General features: G+C 43.7%; 1 protein-coding gene across 3 annotated transcripts in view; it reads right to left on the reverse strand.

Moving 5' to 3' along the window:
- Positions 1 to 1426: 1426 nt before the first annotated feature.
- LOC6034919 (tetratricopeptide repeat protein 28) overlaps positions 1427 to 26351 on the reverse strand; it is a 304947-nt gene continuing 280022 nt past the window's right edge. Inside the window, exons 1-5 of one of the 3 annotated variants that reach the window (XM_038258884.1) lie at positions 13421 to 13560; positions 9310 to 13328; positions 5718 to 5857; positions 5474 to 5656; positions 1427 to 5411 (exon numbers count right to left, since the gene is read on the reverse strand). In XM_038258884.1, coding sequence (XP_038114812.1) covers positions 1864 to 5411; positions 5474 to 5656; positions 5718 to 5857; positions 9310 to 13328; positions 13421 to 13471 — 7941 coding nt within the window. In that variant the 5' untranslated portion in view covers positions 13472 to 13560 and the 3' untranslated portion in view covers positions 1427 to 1863. Of the gene's footprint in view, positions 5412 to 5473; positions 5657 to 5717; positions 5858 to 9309; positions 13329 to 13399; positions 13561 to 26351 lie in introns of those variants that run through there. The other 2 variants (XM_038258883.1, XM_038258885.1) reach the window with 2 other exon arrangements.

Raw genomic sequence — 26351 nt, forward strand, 5'->3', positions numbered from 1 at the left:
TTAGTCTGCGAGCAAAAAAAAAAAAAAAAGAAATGCGAAGCCCTTAATTTTCAACGACAATTTAAACATGATCAGATTTAAAAAAAATCAAAACAAGTCATTTCAGCAGCAAAAAATATGTCACGCTTGAGCTTGAACATAGCCTGCTACTTTGTTTATGTTTACAGCTCTCAGAGTTCGGTTACTCGATTTTTTTTTTGTATTTTTTAATCCGACCGAAACTTTTGTGGTGCTTTCGGTATGCCCAAAGAAGCAATTTTACACCATTAGTTTGTCCATATAATTTTCCATAAAAATTTGGCAGCTACAAATACGATGCATGAAAATTCAAAAATCTGTATCTTTTCAAGGAATTTTTTTGATCGATTTGGTGTCTTCGGCAAAGTCGTAGGTATGGATATGGACTACACTGAAAAAAATGATACACGGTTAAAAAAAATTGGTGATTTTTTTATTTAAGTTTTTTGTCACTAAAGGTAAGAACAAGATTGTCCGTCAGGCCTGGACGCAAACGCAAAATTTTGCGCCTGTCATCATAGCCTGCCAGTCATCGACCATTGAACAAAGCAATCCCTGTAGATTGTTCGACTGACAGTTGATGGAAAAATCGAACTGGCACAGCGTTCTGCGTTCACCACTGCGTCGAACGGACAATCTTGTTCATAGCTTAAAGCTCGATTTAAAAAAAAAAACATTTATTTTTTATTTTTTTGATATGTTTTAGAGGACATAAAATGCCAACTTTTCAGAAATTTCCAGATTGTGCAAAAAATCTTTGACCGAGTTATGAATGTTTGATTCAATACAGATTTTTTTCGATGTAAAATCAAATTTGCAATCAAAAAGTACTTCAGTGAAATTTTGATAAAGTGCACCGTTTTCAAGTTAAATCAATTTTTAGGTGACTTTTTGAAAATAGTCGCAGTTTTTCTTTTTTTTTAATTAGTGGGCAAACACTTTTGAAAAAAATATTTTTGAAAAGCTGAGAAAATTCTCTATTTTTTGCACTTTTGAACTTTTTTGATACGACCCTTAGTTGCTAAGATATTGCCATGCAAGTGTTTAAAAACAGGAAAATTGATGTTTTCTATGTCTCACCCAAACAACCCACCATTTTCTAATGTCGATATCTCAGAAAATAATGGTCCGATTTACAATGTTAAAATATTAAACATTCGTGAAATTTTCTGATCTTTTCGAAAACAATATTTTCAAAAAATTAGATCAAGACTTTTATTTCAAAAGGGCCAAACATTCAATATTATGTTTTGAGAACTTTTTTCTATTTTTGTCGGAGATTTTAGCATAATCGAACTTCGGATAAGTGAAACTTTTGATAATCGAGTCTGGACTGTATTAAAAAATAAAACAAACTAAAAATGGAAACAATTTCTTTTTCTGTAATAAAAAAAACTACAGGTTTATATTTGCTTTTACAATCTTGTATTCAATTAAAAATATATTTGACGATATATGATATTTACACAAAATGCTTTACACTGGGAATTTCAAATCAATCCGCTTTGTTATTATTTTCTAATATAGTAAAATCGAGTATTCTCACCAAGGCTTCTTTGTAGGCTTTATTATACAGTTTAATTTTTGCCCATTTCCTTACTTATCAAATGAATATATATAATCTCAAATCGGCTGTGTATAGGTTTAAAAATATAGTTTTGATTGTTCTACAATATTTAAAATCTCTATCTAATCAGTTCATTATTTCTTTTTAAAACATAAAATCTAAATTAAATTATATTTAAAATGCAGGTTAAAATCTTTATTTTTTAAACAATTTCTTAAAATCTCGTTTATACTCTCTTGCAACTATTTTACAAATCTTCAAATAATTCTCCCTAGTCCTCACGTATCAATAATGTATTTACTCCTCTGATTCGAACTCGTCTGCCCCGACGCACTTCCACCGGACGACGACCCTGGTCCACCTTGCGCCGACTGCTGCTGAATTCCACTCCCCGCTTGCCCGGAACTAACCGTCGTCTGCTGACCTCCCTTACACGCCGCCGCTGTCGTCACCGTCACCGTCGACCCGGTTATATCGGTACGGAAGCTCCCGGAACACTGCGAGTCCGCCACACTCCTCCCGTCCCCTTCGTCCCTCCTGGACAAGTCGGAGAAGGGCGAACCCCCACGCTTGACCACCGTCGAGAGCGAGTTCTCCGTGGACGAGGACATGTTGCTGGTCAGGCCGGACACGGTCGACTTGAGCTGCTTCTGCTGCTCGAGGATGTCGGCGGTGGTGAGGTCGCCGGGTTTGACGAGATTTGGGGTCACGTTGCTGAGCCAGGGTTTGGAGCTGGACTTTTTGGTGATGGTGGTGGCGCCGAGGGCGGCGGTCATGGCGGCGACTGCGGCGACCGTTGAGGTGGTGCTGCAGCCGCATAGCAGGTCCGAGGGGCTGTTGCAGATGTTGCACTGGCCTTCGACGTCCAGCTTGGAGGAGGTGGTGGCGTTCATTTCGATTTCGTTCATGGCTTCGGCGAGGTTGCCGACGGTGAGGGCGGCACTGGGTTTGTTGAGGAGGGAGGCGGCGGCGGCGGCGGAGGCCGAGGAGGTGGAGGAGGAGGATTGGGGTTTGAGGTCGGGGGAGTCGTCGTAGTTTTTGGAGAGGAGAAGCTTGGAGAGGGAGGGGGCGAGGCCGAGTCCGATGTTGCGCTCGTGGTAGACCTCGGAGATGGTGGGGGTCATTTCGCGGCTCATGTGGCGCATGATCGAGTCTTGGATGGTTTTGTTGGTGGGTTTGTTGCTGTCTTTGCTGGAGGTGGCGGAGGATGAGGGGCCGCCGATGGTTGGCGCTGAGGTGACGGACTCGGCGAGCGGGATGATTTCGGCGTCCGCCGGGTTGAAGTAGAGCTTGCTGGCGTTGAGGTTGAGCGTGCGCTCGTCGTCCGGGAGGGTTGAGAGGGGTTTGCGGGGTGGTGCGACGTGATGGTTGCTCGAGCTGCTGATCTCCGTGCGACAGCTGAGGCGGTCCATGAAGGAGAACTGGTCGACCATTTTCTTGGTTTGCTGGAGCTGTTGCTGCTGTTGTTGCTGCATGGGTTGCAGCTTCATCTTGCGGCTTCGCATGCTCTGGATGCTGTGCGCAAGGCTGGTCAACTTGCTACTGATCGAGCCGGCGTTCGACCCTGAAGGCAAATCAAAGCTACGCTCAAACTCCGAATCCGAGCTGGTCGATTCCAGCACGCTCTTGGTTTGAGGGACCTTTCCAACAGTGCTTCCGCTTCCTCCGGTTATGTTATTGTAGACCGGTGCCAACGGAGCAAGCGGTCTCAAACTGTCAACCATGGGCAGCGTTTGCCGCGGTGGCGGCAACGGTGGCAAGTTCGGATGACCTTGATTCGCCCTCCTCAGCACCGTAGCATGCCCGGAACCCTCCCAATCCGTCGCCGAACTAGCCGAGCTGGAACTGTCCGGTCGTCGCATGTTCACGCCACCCTCCCTCACCGTTTCATGCCCGTAACTGCTCACTCCATTGTTCGTGTACAGATTCCTGATCCTCGTCTGGTGCGCCAGCGCCAGCGAAACGTTCGGGTCAACCACAGTCTGCAACGTCACAGGTGGACTCGGCGTGAACGCCGCATCACTCTCCCCACCCCCACCAGGTCGCGATACCTTGATCGTTCCGCGCAAACTCGAATATCCCAGTCCCTTCGCCAGGTGATCACTCTTCATCAAGATCTGCTGCGTCGTGTACCCGTCCGACAGCTCGCTGTCGGTGGTGTTCGCCAGGCTCGAGTCCTGCTGGGCCTGCGCTTGCTGAGTCCCCATCGGGACCTCCGTTTGGCCGCCGTCCGGTTCGCCGCGGCGTCGCACGTACGAGATGAAGGCGCTGCGCGTGCTCAGGAAGGGCACCCGACGAAAGGGGAGCGGCGGTCGGGGGAAGTTGTAGCTGGCTTGGCTCTTGACGGTCACCGCCGGGGATACGCTGCGTTGGGCTTCCGGGGCGGTTGGAGTTGGGTTTGGGGGTTTGGCGGCTGGCGCCGCCTCGTCCGAGGTGTCTTCGTTGAGGGATTCTGAACTACTGCTGGACTCGATGCCCAGGCTTTTGGGGGCTTCCTGGGTGTCGAAGAGGGCAAGCAGCGACTGCAGGACAAACTGGCAGTTGCGACGGTTGGCTTGCTTGCCGGTGCGGAGGGTTACCTGATCTTGACCGACCTCCATGAGGTCGAAGCCTAGGGAAGCAAGCAGCTCATGGCAACCTGCTACGCGCCACAGCCTCACACCGATTATGATGTCAATACTCTCGCTCTCGTTGTTGGTGGTGCCCTTCGGAGGAAACTGCGTCACCACGTTCCGCATCACCCCGATGATCTCATCGGCGATCTCCGCGTTGTTCACAAGTTTGGACAAGGCGTGCAGAGTCGTTGGAGATAACCCAAGCAAGGCTTGCAAACTCGCAGAGCATTGCGACAGTCGATCTTCCGGATCGGTTTGTGGGAAGAACACGCTCGAAGGAATTCCATTCGCCGCCGGTTCAAACCGGAACCCAACAGCCATCAACAAATCCTTCCACCCAATAACTGGCCCCGCCTTGTTCTCAATGCTCTTCTGCGTAGTGTACATGGCGTTCTTCTGCCCGCGATGAATCCGCTGCAGACTTTTCTCCACCAAGTGCAGACAAACCCGCAGCGCATCTCTGCACTTGTCCGGCGTTCGCATCAACTCGCACAACGCCTGCCCAATCAAAGCAACCTTGTTCGAAAGCCGCACATTCCCCCCAATCAAAATAAACCCAGCCCAGTTCGCCGGATGGGCAAAGTGCTTCGTGTGCTGCACCGTCTGCATGGCCTCGGCCAACGCCTTCGCGGCCCGCGTTCCCTGCAGCAGCGCCGAATAAAACGCCCGCAGCAGTATCTTCGCCGCCGTCTCCGGAACCGGCCACAGCGACACCAAAATCGCCCCCGTCCCCGCAAACAGCCAACTCCCGGCCAAATTCGCCACCCCCGACCCCGTAATCGGCTCCACCGAGTGATAAGAACTCAACACCACCAACTTCGCGCTCAACTTCATCGCCAGCAAATCCGACGCGCTCAGCACAAAGTCCGACAACGGCGGAATCTCCGAGCCCCCCAAATCCCCCACCCCGTCCTCATCCCCGTCCCACCGCTTCTGCGACTGCGAGTCCAACACCTCCCCCGGGCTCAAAATCACCGCGCCCATCTTCCAGCTAACATTCGCCGCAAAGTGCACGCACTCCGCAGCCCCCAACTCCGACACGATCGCCTCCTTGGTGGCACTGCACGAAACCAGCGGCTTCGTGTTCAGCATGTCCGACACCATGGCCGCTTCCTGCAGCGACGCCGGCGACTCCGACCAGCCCCACGTCTCCGACAGGGACGCCGGGATCTTCGGGCCGCCGATGACCAGCGCGCTGTTCAGACCTTCCGCTGAAAAGTGCAAAACTAAAGTCAAGAAAAGTCTTGAGAAACTTCGCTAAGGGATCACTTACCGGGTTCGCGCGCCTTGGTGCGGCTCTTCTGGCGCAGGGTGTGCAGCGAGGGCACGGTTAGGAGCGAGCAGCGTTCGGAAAGATACTCGCCGGACTCGTCGCCGCTGCGGAGGATCGCGAACGGCACCAGGTAGAGTTCCTTTTCCAGGACGAGGATGAGCTCGCGGCGACCTAGGCGGGATGCTGTAGAACAAGACTCTTTTAAATGTATTCAATTTAAGAAGATTTAAAAAAAAATACTTACTGGTGCTGATATCGGGCAGCAGATCTTCGAACGGTGCCAGAAGGAGGTTGTACAGCACGTGCAGGCAGGATGGGCCCTGCCAGGGTGGTAGCATATTTGAGCGGCGCGATCGCGTTGAGCCTTGAAGGCTGCCGATGGATCTGGTGGGGATAAAGGGCGGGATTTTTAAATTTTCTATCAAAAGTATTTTTGGCTTTTTCTTACAGAAGTTTACTTAAAGGTTACGATTTGTGTAAATTTTCTCCATTTTCAAATTTTTACAGATTTTTTTTGAAGAGTTTTCGATTTAAAAAAACAATGTTTATGCATTTTCAAAAGTCTTTAAAATTTTGTGAGGCAAAAAATGTTTCCAATTTGGAGATTGACTCTCAGTTTTACTATATTGTTTTAAAATAAAATAAGGATTTTTTATTGGTTTAATTGCGAAAATTATAAAACCATGGTTTACTTTGAAACGGTACACAAATAGATAATTTTCCTAATTCCATGCTTTAGACCAAATTATAATATTTTTAAATTTTTTTACTGAAAAGATCACAAAATTTCACAAGCAAATCGTCAGTTGAAAATAGTAGGTGACACTTCGAAAAAATCATTTTCATCAATTCTACAGTAAAACTTCAAAAGGTCCTATGTGCAGAAACCTCAATCTGAGTAATTTAATGTAAAAATTTTGCTGGACATTTCAAAATCCCATTTAAACAAAGTTGGGTATTTTTCAATTCTAAAATCACACAAATAGACCTAAAATGATGCTTTTTAATTGTAGGTACTTATCTAAAACTATCAAAAGTTTAGTTTAAACTTATTTCTGAATAAATTTGTTTCATACGACCTTTGATTGCACATATGACACGTTTCATATAACAAAAAAAAAAAAAAAAACAACTTTTTTATGATAATGATGTTTGCCCAATCCTCGCGCAACGTGTGGTCATCAGATCGAGAGCATGAAATGTTTCAATGCCTGCAGCGCGAGAGAGAGAGAACCCGTTAGGAGAGAAAATCGACCAATCAGGGCTCTCGTCGTCAGCTGTCAGATAGGTGCTTGCAAAACATCCTATGCGACAATGTAAACAATATTTGGCAGATTTTCAAAAATATATTTATTACTTAGTGATGAAAAGTATTATTACTTAAAAAATATCTATAACTTAGTGATGAAAAGCTAAATTAAAAAACCGGTTTTTTCCGTGTACCTATTTTTAAAATTTATGGTTAAATAATTCTTAAATTCTGAAACACTTAAATTCTCAAGTTGCTAAATTAATTAATCCCGCAATTTTTGCCACAGTTTCTAAGAAAATCTGGAATTGGTACATTGTTTTTTCTGTTGGGCTAGAGACCCAAACTGTGTAAAAATAAAAATATTGTAATTCAATTATCCGGAGTGAAATATTGGCAAAATATTTCGGTATTCGACTGTGTTTAACATTTTCAAATTCCCAGATTTCCCTTTTTAATTTCTGAATTATTACTTATATTGTTGAATTTTTGCGTTTATAAACTTTTCATGTTTAGAAATATATATTTTTCAAATTCGGATTTTAAATGGTTCTTGAGCAGAGGCGCAGGCACAAGTCGCAAGCACATACAATAGAACGAAAGCAAGACGTTCATGAACAGCACTGTCCGAGGGGTGCGACAGTTGCGTTTCTGATCTGATTTTTTTTAAATTTATTTCAAATATAATTTTTGTTTGAAATTTTTACTGTCTATTTTTATTTGATTTTAATCTGAAATAATAAATTTAAGAATTCGAAATTATGAAGTCTTTGAATTTCTTTATTTGAAGATTTTTAGATTTGAGGTCCTAAATATTTATTAAAATTTAATTCTTGTAAATTTTAAATTGCTGATTGTTGAAATTTTAGAATTTTAAAATAATAAACTTTATGAAATCCTGATTTGTTTTTTTTTGGAATTTTCGGGTATTTATTTAATTTATCAAGTCGCAGATTCTTTGAACTTTTTAATTTGATAAATTTGGAGATCCTAAATAATAATTTACAGTTTTTTTGAAGAAAAAAGAGAAGAAGAACAAGAAACTTGAAATAAGTATTTAGGATCTTCAAATAAGTCAAATAAAAAAATTCAAAGCATATCCGAATTGATGATTTAAAAAATACCTGAAAATTAAAAAATAAATAAATCAGGATTTCCTACAGTTTGGAATTCCTAAATTCTAAAATTTCAACAATCGGCAATTTAAAATTAACAAGAAACTTTAAATAAATATTTAGGATCATCAAATTAGTCAAATATAGAAATTCAAAGACTTCACCCAAAGTTAAAGATCGAGGGGATAGTCCTCCCGAAAAGAAACGTGAGGAAAGTACTATTCTGCGTGAGTAAAGACCTCTCGCGTGTTCATTCGTTCATTGAAACAGTTCATCCTATTGAGTGGCTTATATGGACAAATGACCGCCACTTAAACACCGAACCATGGTGGCCCATACGGCAAAGGCACGGTTCAATATGGCGAAGGTCTTGGGTTCGAGTCTCGGTGCCGGTACTTTTTTTTTGACAGATGAACTTTTTTTGAAGATGAACCCACTTAAAAAATTTCTTTGTTCAGGATTTTTTGGCAGAAAGTTTAAGTGATTTAAGTGATAAACATACAAAAAATGACTGCGGATGGGGATGAGAGTGCAATAGAGATCTAATGGCAAGTTTGCTAAAAAACATATCTGAAACATTCTTTGAAACTGTCGAAAAGAGAAGGAAAAATAGATTTCTGTTATCTATATTTTTGATTCTGTTACTTTTGGTACAAAAAAGTAGGCTCTTTCGTTGTTCGTTTCGTCGTTTGGTTTTACACTCTTCTAAAAAATTACAGTTTGCCGATTCAAAATATTCATACAGAAAATCATGACACGTTGATAATACTGAAATAATGCAAATTATCAACATTGTCTTAGTTATAGCTAACTAACTATATTTTTTTTTCAAAATTTTATTAAAACTTCATCTTGAAGTGCTTTGTAGACTTTTCTATCACGGTCATTATGATTCCATACCATTCCGTACGAATTGAGTTTGTACTCTTCATTTTGCGGAAAAATCTCAAACCTTTCGAAGTCACCCCGGTTCACGGTACCAACAAGAAATATTCATAATACAGTCCAGACTCGATTGTCCGAAAGCCTTGGCCAAATTTCACGTCGAATAATCGAAACTTCGGATAATGTAATCACGATTTTTTTTATTTTTGATTGTTGAGTTTAGCTCATGTGTTTTTAAATGTTTAAATCCAAGATGGCGGCCAAAATGGCGGTGATAAAATAATGAAAAAAATACATGTTCTAATTTAATAGGCATTCAACAACAATTCAAATTTGTCTAAAATCGGATTGCAGAACTGGAATTTGATGTAAAAAATAAGAAAACAAAAAAAAAATGAAAAAATTTTTGCTCCTGATTTTATCATCCGAAGTCCGATACAAACCTCCGGATAATCGAACATCGGATCCAGGCTTCGGATAATCGAGTCTGGACTGTGTATTGATAAAAATAGTTTTATGTTAAGGAAAAAATCAAATTCAATTCTAAGAAATAATAATTACACAAAACAAAAACTAAAATCACTCACCTCGTCGACCCCTGCAGGCTCGCCACCGACCCGCCAACGCTGCCCAAGCTGAACAGTGAGCTCAGCGAGTAGTTGCTCGAGTTCAGCAGGTGGTTCCGGTTGACCATCCGCAAAAATCCGGCCCGCTCGTTTGCGAAATCATCAATCAGGTTCTCGTTCGACGACTTCCACCCACTTCCGTCGCCCTCCTGCAGAACCGACCCCGAGTTAACGCCCAGCGCATCCCGCACAAAGTCGATGTACTGGGCGAGGAGCGACTCGGCGTCGGGTTGATCTGGTTCGGGTTTGTCACCGCCTGCGGCGGTGGTTGTGGCGGACGCGATCGCGGGTTTCTTCTTCATCTGAAGGGTCTGCTCGTCGATTTTGGCTACGTGGAAGCGCACGATTCGTTTTTGGGGCGAGAGGAACCACGCGTAGAGTTCGGCCCCGGCCAGGCTGTAGTAGATGATGTTGGTTTTGCTCTTGTTGACGGTGTCGAAGATGTACTCGCTGCAGGTGAGCAGGGTCTTGCGGTTGTTGAGGGAGTTTTCGGCGCTCTGGTTGGAGTCGGCGCCCATCCGCGATCGGCAGCGTTCGGCGGCCACGAGGGCTTCCTCGTTGCGGCCGAGGTTGACGAGGATTTGCTGGAGCGTTTGGTAGCAGGAGGTTTGCAGGTTGTACAGGTTGGTGCGACCTTCGGGCGTTACTTGATCGCAGCGGATCGATTCGAGGATCTGGGCGGCGCTTTCCATCTGTTGGCGGGCGTTGTCTTCGTCGCCGGACGCGAGTAGGGAGAGTCCGAGGCGGTAGCGGATCTTGGACTCGTCTTCTAGCTTGTTTAGGGATTGTACGATCGATAGACCCTGGCGTAGGAAGCTGACCGCTTGCGGGATCTGCTCCATGGTGTGGTAGACACGTCCCAAAGCGAGACAGGCGTGAGCCTTCGTCAACCGATCCGTGGTCAGCGATAGCTGCTTCTCGTAGTACCTCACCGACTCGGTGTAATTCTTCAGCGATTCGTACACCGATCCCAAATTTCCACAAGCTCTTCCCTGCAACGCCGCGTGGTTGATGCTTTCGCACAATTCCAAGTCCTGCTTGTGCAGCCTTAACGATCCGTCAAAGTCACCCATCTGCTGGAACACTCCACCCAGGCCGCTGATCGCGTCCGAGGTCAACGCACGATCACCCAATTCCCTCGCAATATCTCGTTGGTGTTCCAAGCAGTTGATCGCCTGTTCGTAATTCCCAAGCGCACTGTGAATACTGCCAAGATCGCCGTACGCGGCGGCCTTCGCTTCCGGATTCCCGAGCTCGTGCGACACCACAAGCCGTTTCTCCAAACAGACCAACGCTTCCTGCAGGTTACCCACAGATTTGTAGCAATTCCCTAGTCCTCGATACGCTCGCTCTTGATCGCGCGGGCTCTGCAACGCGACCGCCAGCGCCAGGTGTCGCTCGTGACACTTGATCGCCTCGGCGTGGTAGTCCCCGAGTGCGTCGTAGCAATCTCCAAGGTGCCCCAAGGCACGAGCCCGATCATGCTGGGCGGTCGGCGTGTTGACCTGTTCCAGGGTGCCGAGCTGCTGCTCAAGGTACCCGATCGCGTCCTCGTAGTGACCCATGTTGAGGCGGGCGATTCCGAGGTTTCCAAACGCTTGCGCTTCAACGGCTGAATCCTGCAGTTCCTGCGCTCGCTCCAGCTGCTCCTGGTAGCACTTGACGGCGTGGGTGTAGTTTGTGAGGGCCATGTGCACCGCTCCGAGGTGACCGTGGGCGCGACACTCACCCGGAAGATCGCCCATTTCTTGGCGGAGCGTCAACTCTTGCGTGTGATAGCCGAGGGCTTTATCGAATTTCTTGAGCAGTCGGTGGGCGAGGCCGAGTGCCCCGCAGGCTGCGGCCTCCATGCCGCGTTCGCGGGCTTGCCTCGCGAGCGAGAGTTGCCGCTGGTACATCTTGATCGCCTCGTCGACGTCACCCATGCGGATCAGGACGTCGCCGATGTTGCCGAGGGCGCGGAACTTGCCGGGCAGGTGGTTCGTCATGTGGGCGATCGCCAGAAAGTACTTTTGACACTCGAGGGCGCCGGCGGTGTTGCCGAGGGCGAGATGGGCCAGCCCGAGGTTGCAGTACGCCCGGCCCATGTTCATCTTGTTCTGGAGGTCTTTCGCGAGGGCGAGATCTTGGTCGTAGTAGCGGACCGCTTCGCGGTAGTTTCCGATGCAATAGTGGGCATACCCGAGGAAGTGACAGGCCTTGCCTTCTGCGGCGACGTCACCGAGTTCTTGCGAGAGCATGAGATACTGCTCGTAGTACGGGACGGCTTGGGCGAACTCCTGGCGCGAGCTGAGGCAGTTGCCGAGGTTGAGGAGGGCGCAGGCCTCGCCGGCGGTGTCTTTGAGTTCACGGGCGATGTTGAGGTGGGCCCGGTAGTGCATCAGGGCCATGTCGTGGGCGCCGAGGGCTTGATAGGCAACGGCCAAGTTCCCGTGGGTTGAGGCTTCCGCGCTGCGATCGTGTACCTCTTTGCTGATGACCAGTTCTTGCTTGTGGTACTTGATGGCTTGCTCGTAGAAACCGGCCGCGGAGTACGCGTTGCCGATGTTGCCGTAGGCACGGCCCATGCCGGCTTTGTCTTGGAGTTGGCGAGCGATCGTGAGGTGGGCCTGGTGCAGTTTGAGCGCGGCGTCGTGTTCACCGAGCAGTTGGTACACGATGCCGAGGTTGGAGCAGGCGCGACCTTCACCGACCTTGTCCCGGGCGGCGAGGGCCATTTCGAGCTGCTTTTCGTGCCACCGTTTGGCCTGGTGGAAGTCGTGGCCGCAGCGGGCAGCGTGACCTAGACCGGCGTAGGCCCGTGCCTCGATCGCGCGATCACCCAGCTGTTGCGCTATTCGTAGGACACTTTCGTGGTAGGTGATCGCTTGGGTGAAGTTGCGCTTGTAGTGGTAGCTGGAGCCGAGGTTGCTGTACGCACGGGCTTCCTCGACCTGGTTGCCGAGCTTGCGGGCTAGGCGGAGATGTTGGGTGTGACAGTCGACGGCCGAGTCGAACTCGCCCATGGCAAGGTAGACTGCGCCGACGTTACCAATTTCGCGAGCTTCCTGCAGACGATCACCCATTTGCTTCACCAACTGGACGCACTGTTTGTGGGACGCTAACGCGTTTGGGTAGTCCCCGATCGCGGTGTAGACGTGGCCGAGGGAGGTCAGGGCCGCGGCCGCCGCCTGCGTATCTTTACACTTCATTGCTAGCACAAGTTGATATCGGTGGGACGTGAGAGCTTCCTTGTACGATCCCTGGCTAAAGTAGGCCGAGCCGAGATTCCCATGTGCACGACATTCACCCGCGGTATCACCGAGACTCTTGGCCACGGCCAAGTCCTGCTGCATGTACGCGATCGCCTTGTCTAGCTGATTAAGCGCCCAATGGGCCGAACTGAGAGCACTGAACACTGAACCGCGCAGTTTGAGCGAACACGACCCTATCCGCAACGCGGATTCTAGCACTGTCACTGCCGAGTGGTACTGACCTGCACCGAGCAGTTCTTGACCCACCACGGAAATCACTACGAACGGGGACGCGTCCAGCTTCATCGCCTTCAACTGCTGGAAGGTCGGCTCGAGGGCATGCCGCAGCGGACTCTTGATCGACGCTTCGACCAGTCCCGCCAGCAGCTGCTTCGAGTTGGGATCCTGGGCCAGCCCAGAGCTGAACGAGGCCAACGCTTCCCCGTACCGACCCAGACACTGCAGGGCGACCCCCTGGCGAAAGTACGCCTTGGGCCACTGCGGGCAGAGTTCGCGGGCCCGCGTCGCATCCTGCAGGGCCAACGCAAACTGTCCCTGCTTGAGCCGGGCCGCCGACCGATTGCTGAACAGGATGTGGTTGCTCGGGTCCAACGCCAACGCGTCCGTGTACAGCTGCACTGCCGTGGTAAAGTCCCCATTTTGGCAGGCAGTGTTCGATTGGCGCACTTTCTCCAGGAATAACGCTCGGTTGGCGGCCGGCAGTTCCGGCGTGCCTTCCGGTTCGTTCTGTAAGAAAAAAAAGAGACAGCAAAAGACACAATACGTTAGAGAGACGTTGACGACCAGGAGGTAATTACAGGGTTCCGAACTAGGCTAACCGAAAAAATAAACTCGGACAGATGAAACTTGCTGTGTTGTGTGGCCCTCATCGAGTGTGAGAGCGAGCGGGACGGAACTCGCGCGCGAGAGGGAGACGGCGTTACGACGGCGCGCGCGGACCTCGTGTGACTACCTTACGCGTACGCTTGAACTAAACTGAGCGCGCGAGCGGACCGCGCACGATCGCCTACCTCGATCGAGGGTTCGTCGCTCGCTCCCACGTTCAAGTCACTCTCGCGAGAGAGCGAACCAAGCTTACTCTCTTCCTCTCACTCTCTCTCTCTCACACCCCGTGTAAGAGGAAGATTTTGATAAATAAATTGAAGGAGGTATACGTGTAATCAATTATTATGATTGCTATCATCTTTACCGCGCCGCAGCACATGATTTTGCTGTTTTTCGCGGGTAACTTTTCGGATTCGGATTTCTCCACGCCGACGCCGCAGCCGAAGAAAGGCCCCGTCTTTCTCAAATTTGTGTTCAATTTCGGCGGTTTTTTAGAGCGCGGCGGCTTCCTCATCGGTCCCACTTCTGATGCTGGTCGAAAGTGAAGAGTTTTTTTTCTGTTGTCTTCTGTTGGTTCTTCTTTGGTCATCTTACCCACTGAATTCGGTTGGAAATTTTGTGGGTGATGACGAGGGATAGGATAGGAGGTGGAAGAGGAGAGGATTATAGCAAAAAAGTTGTGAAACTTTTGGTATTTTTTAGGGACCATCCATAAACCACGTGGACACTTTAGGGGGTATGGCGATTGTCCACGATCCATACATAAAAGTTTTTGTCCACGAGGGGGGGGGGGGGAGGGGCTACAGATTCCTAAAAAAGTGTCCACGTGGTTTATGGATGGTCCCTTACGGGTCAGTTTTAATGTTTGTTCGTGTTTTAGTTACAAAACCTGGAGCTAAATTTTCTTCCAGAGAAAGAAAACAAAACAACTAGGTAATTGTCTCTGCTCTATTATGCTAAATAGATTGGAATCATAGCAAGCTCAGTACAAGAGAGCACAGCGCTATCGAAGTCTCTCTATACTACTGATTTGATGAAAAATTACATAGAAGAAATATTACTGTTATGTTATAGAAATATTAGTTTTTCCATGAGCACAAAATATATTTTAAGTTTTTGGTAAATATTAACATGGTATTTCATGGTAGGGGCAGCGGGGCAGAATGGCCCATGGGGGCAGAATGGGTCACCCTTGGTTTTGGGCTTTAGAATGGATTTAAACCAAACGTAAGGCAAGGGTCTTATGAAGGACGTTAAATAACACCACCACACCGAAAACCAGACGTGCATCCGCTCTAACTCCTCTTTTAGAAGAACTTGTTTGGCATTTCGCGTAGATGACTCCCAGCATGTTGTGCCAGTGATTAGAGTACACTAATTAAGCTAATCTTTAAAGCTCCCGAAGACCCTGGGAGGCTATATTATACACGAAGTGAGATATAGGGTAAGAACCGTTAAGTGCACTCAAAGAGCTTTTAAGAAGTTCTTCTTGAGAGCTTATGAGAACAGTCACATAAAAATATACCTAAAATCGGTTTTTCCAATGAACCAATATTTTCTACACATTATTCAAGCTAAAAACAATACGTTTTTAACTGGCAACAAGCATAACATTACTTTAAACGTAAATGCCAACTAGAACAAGCTGAGTGCCGTTAAGAAGAGCTCTTAGTGCCGATGCATGTCTGCCGAAAACCACGTTTGGATTCATTGTATATTCGAATTATGAGCAAAAATGTAAATTTATTGACAAAAACACGCAAATGTTGTTTAGTTCGAGGTTCTTAAATAAGCTTTCTCGAAAGTTAGATTGTTTGAAAAAGTTTGTTCAATGTTTATAATCAAGGGTCCTGATTTTCGGTTCAATGAACAGAAACCACTCACTCATCGCCTATCCATTCGTCGCCTATTTTAACCCGCTAGCATTCATGAGCGAATGATACTCGCAAGCAGTCAGCGAGTGGCCCGAACTGTTCACTCAGCGAACAAATACATCGTAAAATTTTTTGCCTACTCCATCGCTCGACGACACTCACACACTACCATGCTCAGCGAAGAGCCATTCTCACAAAACGCCAGCGCGGCAGTCTTTTTGTTTTCCCGCCCTCAGTTTGCTATCAATTTGATTTTTTCTTGGTGGAAGTTTCTTTGAATGGTGTCTTTAATGTTATGAAATCAAAATAAATGCACAATTTAATTGATAACATTGATTTTAGGCAACCCAAATGAATGAGTATAACGCAGCGCATCAGAGAAAAAATGTTTTCAGTTCAGAGTGATCGGTGACGTTCGGCCTGCCTGAGCCGTTCGGAGACTGAGCCGATCAGAGAGAGAAGGAGAGTAGAAGCAAGAGTGTTCGGGAGCGAATAGTGAGAAATTGACAAACAGTAGGAATTCATCAGGGCAGTATCGCGTCGCCTGCTATTTGTGATCGCGAATGGAGTGGTTGATTTTGAACAATCAGGACCCTTGATTCTATCACATTTTTTTAATAAGGAAAAAAAATATCATGTATTATAACATGCTCTAAACTTTATATAGGATTTTCTCTTGCATGTTATAACGAGCATATCTCGCTAGGACTTTAAATCAGTTATTTGTTATAAATAATATCTTTATAGTTTTGTTCATTTGATTAAAAAATCAATACTCAAATACATTGATGAGCAATTTTACAATTTATTATTTCGAATTTCACGACTTCCACGTCTTTCCACATCAAATCGTCAGTTGTGTGCTATCTTGTGACAACGACCATTTAGTACTTTTCGAGAAAATCGATTTTTAAAGTTTGTTGGTAAATAACGGAATAACAGGAACGGATGAGATATCGTTAATCCCTTGACACAAGTTTTGTTTTGTCGAGTAGTGTAATTTCAAAACTATGAATGATAGAGCCAAACTTTTTAAAGCAATCGGTTCGTAAACTATCGCTTAACAAACGCTCCAAGTTTGGTTACATCAGTTAAAAGATACAGTAAATAATGTAAACCAAAATCTGAAAAGCACGTGTCACAAGTGTGTTTCGAAAGTAAAATTGTACTACGTGTCACAAGTGTGCACAGAATTCCCATACAAACTAAAATAAGCTCAAATCAATGGTTTAATCGACTTAATCAGTATATTTTTATAAATAAAGGTTGCATTGCCTTTAGAAAGTATGTCTGTACATAAATTAGTGAAAAACAAGAAAAATTTTCCCACATTTTCCAACAACATGTATGACATGTCACAAGTGTGCACAATCATTTTGATGATAAATTGGTCCATGTCACAAGTGTGCATTTCGATATCCGGGAAACGGAAGCGAGTTTCCAAAATCGGGTTAAAGCATCTTGTAGTGTTGGTTAAGTATAGCAAAACGTCATCATTAACTCATTTTCGACCAAAATGGTCTATGTCACAAGATAGCACACAGCTGACGATTTGTTAATTGTGGTTATTTTTAGGAAAATTGTTAAATTTTACGGAATTTCACGGAAATGTCCAAACTTAAAAAAAATTCACGCTGTTTCCTTAAGTAAAAAAAATAAAATTATTTTGTGCTTATAGTGATATAATTGAAACCTCTTTTAGTATTTCCCAAAATCCTGTACGAAAGCAATACAAGTTTTGAAATAATGTGTTATTTGTTTTTATTTTTAAATGTTTTTCTCTCTTTTCGAATTTGTTTAAGACTGGCATGAATAAAATCGCAATCAGCGTCATTACTACCATATTTGAAGGAAATTCTAGTAGAACAACTATATGGACATAATGCCTCAAAAATCCATTTAAACAACTCGGAGGTTTGTTACGCTATGTCCATGCCTTGCTCCCCTGCACAGCAATAAACCGATGGTAAATCGCGTGCAAAAGCATGCACCTCACCTTCGCCAAAAAAGACACTTAATATTACACACTGCATGTACAATTTTTGTAAACATAAAAAAAGCTGCAACCGACGGAACTCAAACCCAGTACCAACAGTAAGGCCTGGCGCCTTAGCCCGCTCGGCCACCAGACCGATGAAAAATGAAACGGATAAACGCAGATTTGAGCTTGACATTTCGGTCAAGTAGGTTTCCCATACTGATGGGATACATATTTCAGGGTGTAATATTACATAGAATTTCAAAAAAAAAAATGCAACGTTTATTTTACACCTAGGCCTTTTACACGCAGCCAGATTACTACTTTTTTGCAGTGAGATGATTCTATGAAATGTGGGTTACGTTCACAGAATCAGTATCTTGCGATTAATGCAACGCAGTAGGCCTAGCCGCTTGAATGACTTGGGGCGGTATAGTACCAAAAGTTCTTCCAGATGATTTCAAAATGAATTTTGCAATCGATAAAGAATCATGCGAACACAACATTTTGGTAAAATGCACTGATTTGTCTTGTTTTGGGTCGTTGAGCTTAAATACGACCGTAAAAATGCACAAAAGTGAATTGCAAATTTAAAATCTAAGATGGCGGCCAAAATGGCACAGATGAAATATTGAGAATATGCATTTGGTAATGTAACAGGTTATGCAACCGCTCAAATTTGACTAAAGTGGGGTCGCAGAACTAGATTTTGATGTCAAAAGTGAGAAAATGAAAAAAAATTTTTTTTTTGGACCATGATTCAATGATCTGAAGTTTCTAAGAAACCTTGGGATAACCTAAATTCGAACAACGGGCTCAGATAATCGAGTCTGGACTATTGTTATCAAATCAAATTGGGGAATGTTGGGTCAAATCGGGACAATATGACCAAAATAATCAGTTTGTAGACTGAACTCGACTAAAACCCTTTCCCGTATCAGAGGCATACATTCTTCTTTTTTCTCAAACACACCACAAGAGGACCGGTCGATCGATCGCAACCCCATTGTCGATACCACGTGAACCGTAATAAATCGAACACATGGCACCGCGGCCGAAAAATTCCACCAGGTCCGAACCCCGGTGATGATGAACCACCGACCGTACCTTTCTTCTCCTGCTGGACGGTGGTGCTGGTGGCGAAACAAAAACAGAGGAGACCCCAAAACAAACTGCTCATTTGGCTACTCATTGAAGAGGTTTTTTTTGTGGAGAAGGTAGTGGTGCTGCGCGGCGAAATTGATTTCCTCCCCTCCCCACCCTGGTCCCCGCCATTCATTCGGTGGCCACTGATGACCGCACGGCCATATCGACAACGCGGCCACATCAGCAGCTGAAAACCGCGCCCTCCAATCTGCTCTCCCTCGGCTCGAGCAAAACCCTTATCAAAATTCCATTATCTATTTCGGTTTCAGCTTACCCACCGTTCCACGCTTCTTGGTCCTCGTCCTCGGCTCCAAGAAGATGAAGCCCGGGTGATGGCCTTGCCGCCGGGGGTTGGAAGGGTTTCCCCGCGCTTCTTTGCCATACAGCAGATTAATTAGCGCTGATTAGATCGTCAGAAAGTTTGCCCTACTAGCCGCTACTTTGAGGATGGAAGGAAGTTGGTTCCACCACACAGGATCCGCGTGGGGCTCTCTCTCTCTCCCCTTAGAAGGCCATCAACGCCGGACGCCGAAGCATTCTTGAGAAATTACACCCGTGCAAAACCGACATCCGATTAATTTCCCCCTGTTTGCTGCAGCAGCAGAGAGCTGCTACCAACCCCGGTAAGATCGTTCAAATCGATGAGAATCTTGGCATCAAGCGACGAACCTGCTGTGTGCGAGGAGCTGTGAAGAGGAATTGCATTGCGAGAGAAGTGACGAACTCGGAAAGAAGAGAGTGGAGAAAGGAAAAAAAAGCTCGTGTGAGATTTGAAAACAGGGGGAGAGAAAATGAGAAAAGAGCGGCGAGCGCGGCTGGTTGGGAGAAGAAACAGAAGATCAAAGGAAAATCGCGATCATGATGCAAAGGGGTTTTGTCTCACAGCAAGCCAACGAGAACAGATCAGGTAGATTGAAGTTTTGACAAAGTGCGTAACTTGGCTATTTGAACAAACTTAGAAGGAAATCTGCGTTTCAATCGGTCTTGTTTTTGAAGCGGATTTTTATTTGGCTCTATTCCGAAAAAAAAGATCAACTTTCCCAGGGAACAAGTTTGTCAAACAGTGCAGAGGGTAAACAAATAAAAAAGAAAATAAAAATTTAAATAACGAGCCGTAGTCTCAACATTTGAATGAAAAAAGTGTTTTAAAATGCATTTTACACTTGTTCAGTTCTGTTTTGCAATCTTTAATTAAAAAAAATGTAAGATTTGACGAAAACTAAAATTTTAGCAAAAGATAAATTTTTATTGGTACTGTTCAAAACAACATGCTAAAAATGATTCTAAACGCAGGGGGATGCATTTTAAATTGATTTCAGCTGATTGCACTTAAGCTTCCATTAAAATTTTGATTTTTTTTAAATATGTTGTTTGCCACTCGATTTTTCGGGGAGGCTTGAAAGAATAGTTAGAGTTTTGAGGGACGTATAAACACGCTGGAACATTTTTCAAAGTGGAAGAATCTCATGGCACTCTTCGCCATAGTTGCTCCCTGAGCGATTATCCACCAAAGCTGGAAATGGATTTGATTTATATTTTTTTAATTGGCTCAACCTTTTGGGGGGCCTTTCCTCTGACCAAAGAAGCCATTTTGTGTCATTGGTTCAACCCATACAAGTCTCCATAGATTTTGGCAGCTGTTCATACAAAAACGGTACGTAAATATTCAAAAATCTGTATTTTTTGAAGGAATTTCAAATTTTCAGATCAGTTTGGTGTCTTCGGCAAAGTTGTAGGGTTGAAAAAAATGGGACACGGAAAAAAATATAAAAAATCAATTTTTCATATTTATATTTATTGTATACGTTTTAGGGGCCAAAAAACGCAACTTGAGAAAACAATTTTTTCTCGATTTTTTTTACTTCGGCTTTTAATATAAAATAAAGCGCACCATTTTCAAGATATAGCCACTTAAAGTGTAATTTCAACAGCAAATTTTAAGTTTTAAGATTTGTTAGAATAGTGGCTATGATTGTCCAAACATTCAAAACTACGCCCTTTTGAAATATTAGTCTTGATTAAAAAAAATGTTTTCGAAACAATTTCACGAATGTTTCATATTTTAAGTGGCTGAGATATCGACTTAGAAAACATCAATTTTCCTGTTTTTTTTTTAAATCTTGGCAATATCTCAGCATTAAGGGTCGTATCACAAAGTTCAAAAAAGCAAAATATAGAGAATTATCTCAGCTTTTCAAAAATATGTTTTTCAAAGTGGGCAAACATGGGCACTTATTTTGAAAAATGAATAATTGCGACTATTTTCAAAAAAGTTACCTAAAAATGAATATAACTTGCAAACGGTGCACTTTATCAAATTTTTACTAAAGTACTTTTTGATTGCAAATTTGATTTTACATCGAAAAATTAAATTTATTGTTTCAAAAAATCATAACTCGGTCAAAGATTTTTGCCCATTCTGGAAATTTCTGAAAAGTTGGGGATCGAAGCAAGCCGTGCGCGCGTCGTGACGTTTTGAATTTTTGCTCCGCATTTTTTCGTTTCTAAGTTTAATATTTTGATTACCCGGGAGGTTCAGAATCGGATTTCGAGTGCTGAGCGACGGAATTTCAAATTGGATGTCAAAGAGAAGTGTGATTCGTAAACTAGAAGTTCAGTGGCAGTTTTTTTTGGGCAATCAAAACCGATGTCAGGGACCCTCGAGGGTGAGCTTGCCCTAGCTAGAAGCAGAACATTTTGAAGCTGCTGGTGGAAATTTCGGTGCTGTCGGGAGTGATTGATGCTGAATGGTGGTCGAGATGATCGAGTCAAAGATTTGGATTTGTCTCTATGTTTCGTCCAGGATCGTTTTGTCCTATCCCGGTGAGCTCTTTCCTTGTTGGATCTTCGTTTAATTTTCACGGAACGGAACGGACAAAAATATGGGAGTGGCCGTTGCTGACTGGTAACGGAGTTCGCTTTGTAAGCAAATGGTCTTGGGTTCGATGCCCATCTGCTCCCAACTAAAAAGTTTAACACTTGAAATACGTAATATGAACTAAAAATCAGAGTCGCTCGAGGCGGGGTTCGATCCCCCGTTCTATGGATTGATAAGCAAAAATGCTAACCATTGCGCTATCACAGCTTGGTGAGCTTGGACTGGAATTAGGAAAACTGTTACTACCAACAAAATACGCGCTGGGTTTTTGTCCATTTGGCAAGGATACGGAAGTTCTGAATAACGTTTGAATCCGATTGATGCAAACGTTCTTTAGGGCGGGGCTTGTCGGTTCAAGCTAAGGTACCTCGCGCACGGCTAGCCTGCGTAGAAATGGGTCACCGAAGCTCGACAGAGCTAACACTTTCCAAATGTCTATGCGAGTTATTTGCATGTATAGAATGTAAATCTAAAATACATGGAAACAACTCAATTTGTAAGAAGCGGCCGTGTGGCTCCGTTTGGTTGGTTGCACACACACACACATTCTGGAAATTTCTGAAAAGTTGGCATTTTATGTCCTCTAAAACATACCAGAAAATAAAAAAAAATAAAAATAGTGTTTTTTACAAATCAAGTTTTAGTGACAAAAAGTGAAATTAAAAATCACCAAAAATTTTTTTCATTTTTTTTCAGTGTAGTCCATATCCATAGCTACAACTTTGCCAAAGACACCAAATCGATCGAAAAATTCTTTCAAAAGATACAGATTTTTGAATTTTCAAATGTAATTTTTGTATGGACAGCTGCCAAATTTGTATGAAATTCTTTTGGCATGCCGAAAGCACCAAAAAAGTTTCAGTCGGATAAAAAAATACAAAAAAATCGTATGACCGAAATCTGAGAGAACTGCTCTACATCATTTTTTTTTGTAATTGTCTACAACTTTGTGTTGTTGTCTACAACTTTGTAGAACATTGTTACACTCTAAAAAATAACCCTGCAAAGTTAAAAAACACGAAATTTAAAAATGAAAAATATTGTTCTAAATGAAAAAATGAAACTTCTGGGTCAATGCAGATTCGAAAAGTGCATTAAATTTCCTTAAAATGATATGTTTCAAAACAATTTTACAGTTAAATAACGGAAAATGGCAGAGTTTAAAAAAAAAAGTGTTTTTTTCGATGAAATATACGATTTTTTTTCGGAATTCTGAGTACGCCATCGAATCGGGCGTACAATTTTACATAAAGTTCCCTTTGACACCGAATTTCTATCTCATTATCAATTCAGGCTGCAAATTATTGAAAAACATCTCTTTTTTCGCATCTTCAAAAATGGAAGGGGTCGCACCGCCCCTCCGTCACGGGATATCAAAAAAACGGACCTCGGATTCGTGATCAGGGACCAAAGTTACCCCTTAGGACAAAGTTTCACGCAAATCGAAGAGGGATCGGGGCAACTTTTCCCGATTTCGTGTGAGTTGGTAGAGAATTACCCCTACATCTTCGCGAAAACCTTTAAATCGATAAGAATATGATATATTAGAAAACGTGCTTCATTCAACAGCTATGACCTTGAACGGATAGTGTTGATGAACCGTCACTTTTGGCATCCGCTAGCCAGAACGGCAGCAATCACAGGGAATCGATCTCCGCCGGCAAGCGTTGCGTATCATGTCGTTCGGTTTCCCACTGAACAATCGGTCGCAGCGCGGTGGTACAATTTAGCGATATAATAAAGCAATCAAGACCGGGAAATATATATTGCATTATGAAGATATTTCTATACCTATCTACACAATCGGAATTGTGGGGGTAAATTTTAGGGTGTCCAAATTTCGATGAAGAGTTTTAAATGACGAACCCTCCAAAAACTCATTTGGTTACTCTAACGTGTATCTTTTTCGGGTGCCGAAATCCGCTGGCTGATCGATTCCTGGGGCTGCTCCCGGTCAAAACTCAACACAAACATCGCGCATCTCGAGAAAAAGTTATGAAAAGGGATGACTGTCACATTTTTCGGGTGGCTTCTATCGGACGGAATTGGAAGGAACTCTCCACCGCCCGCCAACCATTAGCTAACCGTATCATCATCATCATCATCATCATCATCATGATCATCCTGGGGCGGCCACTTTCAGTTTCGCCCCTCGTGAGACCTAGAACAATTTCGGCGAGGGCGTCGGCGGCGGCGGCTTGATCTTAAAGAATAAGTTATTAATATTTAGGAAAAGTGCCCAAATTAGAAGGCACTGAAGGCTCCCATATCGCCATTACCGGGCAGATTTTTTCTCACCTTCGCAATATCATCGCAATCAACAACATCATCAGCATCATTTCGATCTCGCAATAGCCTTTGCGAATGAATGGAGGTGTGGACATGAACTGGTGCGAAGATAGAAGTCATATTTTGAGGGTAAAATCGAAATTAAAATTTTGAATAGAACATTTCTATACCGACTCACAAATTTCTCCCTATTTTCCACATTGAAATTTGAAATTTCATGTCACAATCTTCTCAATCCACTTTTTATGCTCAAAAAACCTATTGTTCCGAATTTTATAACCTGTACGTTGTTTAAAACAATCAAAGCAACCAATTTTCCCATCCCTGACCCCCTCTTGCCTTGTAATCGATATCTTGTGGTGACCCCTCCGAAATTTAGACCAAGTCATGCCGTCGCCGCCGCCACCAGGGCTGGACTCCTCCCTCGTGCGCTCCCTTTCCTGTTGATTCTATTTCTCCCTTTCGTGGGTCAGCTCAAATATTTCGGACGATCCGAGAGCCCTTTTTCACTCCGCGCCGAGAGGGTCCCAAAAATGTTATTATCTTCGGATACCTGTTTTGTACCTGCCGATCGACTGGGAAAGATTGAGCAAGAATCGCGATCGTGAGAGTGAGAAAGAGTAAATTGGAAGAATCTCTCGCGAGAGAAAAACAAATCTCTCTCGCGAGATCGAGTGATCGTACTCTCGCGAGTTTACGATCATCTCTCACACACTCACACTCACACGCACGCAAAGGCCGATAAATGGTTTTGTAAATGGCCAGCAGCAGCAGCGGCTGGATTTCTCCAAAATTGCGTCCCGACCTTGAGGAGAGTGCGTCCGTTTTGGGCCTGGTCAGTCAGCAGCGCAAGTTTAGAGAATTCCCCCTGGGCGAAACTGACGAAATGCGAAACGAGGCCTCCTGAATTACACCGAATACTGTTTTTTTTTTCTGGTGTAGCTTTGGTTGGTTCGTTGGGTTTGGTTTGGCTTTCTGTGTGTGTGTGATGGTAGATTGGTGAAAATTAACTCCAGATTGAGACAAGTTTCGGCAGTTTTGATTAGAAGTAATGAGGATTGAGCCACGGGGTTGAATAGGTGGTCAAATCATTTCAATTATTGGATTAAACTTAGAGTTTTGTTGAGCTTTTTGTGAAGAAATTTTTAAATGGCTCATTTAATTACATTTCTTTCTCATGCAAAAGTTAACATACAAAATGATCATGGACAGGTCTAAAATATTGCAAATATTTTTTGATGATAATTTAATAAATTATCACAACATATCATTATATCACGATGTATTTTTTCTAGACCTCAAAGATAAAAAAATCGGTATGTCCGTGCAACTTTTTTTTGAAGATTATTTTTCGATTTTATGGGATATTTGTTAAAAAAGTCACAGAAAATCGGTGCCTTCATGTTGATATCACTCAAAATTCTTATGAATATTCCTTGGGGACTCTACCCAACCCATATTTGACCTCCACAAAAAAAATGGAACCAAATTTAGCAGATTTATAGCATTCTTTGAAATTACTCCAAAATCCAAGCTGGAAACCCCAATACGACCGAAAATAAATCTTTTCTTTATACAATATGTCTTGAAAATACAGCAATACATTGCCCGGATACGAATTTGAGCATTAAACAATGCAAAACATGGATTATTTAATCAATAAGCTATTTATTACCCAAAGGTTCCGATTTTTTTTCAATCCTCTGCCACAACATACTATTACATTTTAAAACATTTTAGAATCAATCACATAGTAGAGAACAGTTTTCTGAACAAGTTCCATAAAAAAGTATCAGTTTTGGTTCAATATAAGCAGAGATATGCCCAATTTCCTGAAATAAATAGTGCCTTTCTCCAAAATTTCCTTATTTAATTATTTAATTTAATTGTCGGGAAAGAGCCCTTTTTTCACAGTGGCAAATAGCAGACATAGCGATTTTTTATCATTAGTTTGTTCTAAAGAACACACCGTGTATCAAACAATTAAACTTTTAAAAATAAAATTAAATAAAATCGCGATATAAATTTTATTTATATTCGAATGAAACTTTTTTCATACATTCAATTAGTTTTTCCATACGAAACGAACAAATTTCCATAAAAGTACATTCAATTTTGCGACTGGTCATACAAAATAAGTACATAAATATAAAAACATTTAAACATCGAAGTGATATCTCCGGCAAAGTTGTAGACTAAATTAGGACTACAGTCCAGAACCGATTATCCGAAGTTCGTTTATCCAAAGGTTTGTGAGGAACTTCGAATAATAGATTCATGACCAAATTTTTTTTATTTAGTTTAACTTTTAACATAAAATTTGGTTCAGCGAACTCATTTTTTCAAATTTGTATACAGTCCTGACTAGATTAGACTTTCCGAAGGTTTGTATGGGACTTCGGACAATCGAATCACGATCATTTTTTTGTATTTTTAATTTTCTTACTTTCAACATCAAAATCGAGTTCTGCGACCCAATTTTAGTCAAATTTGTGTTATTGTTTTTCAATATTTCAACAACGCCATTTTGACCGCCATGTTTGGGGCCTCGTGGCGCGGTGGTTAGCGGCTTCGGCTGCCGATCCCTAAGTTGCTATGGTGCGCGGGTTCGATTACCGCCTTATCCTCCTGACCTTGTATCGGATGGGGAAGTAAAACGTCGGTCCATTTGCGTAAAAGAGGTTTTGGGTAACTCACCACACTTAACCTTCGGATGCCAAGAAATGAGCAGAAATTTGCAACAGAGCCCACAAAAGACC

The sequence above is a fragment of the Culex quinquefasciatus genome, chromosome 3 (assembly GCF_015732765.1).
Source record: "Culex quinquefasciatus strain JHB chromosome 3, VPISU_Cqui_1.0_pri_paternal, whole genome shotgun sequence".
NCBI lineage: Eukaryota > Metazoa > Arthropoda > Insecta > Diptera > Culicidae > Culex > Culex quinquefasciatus.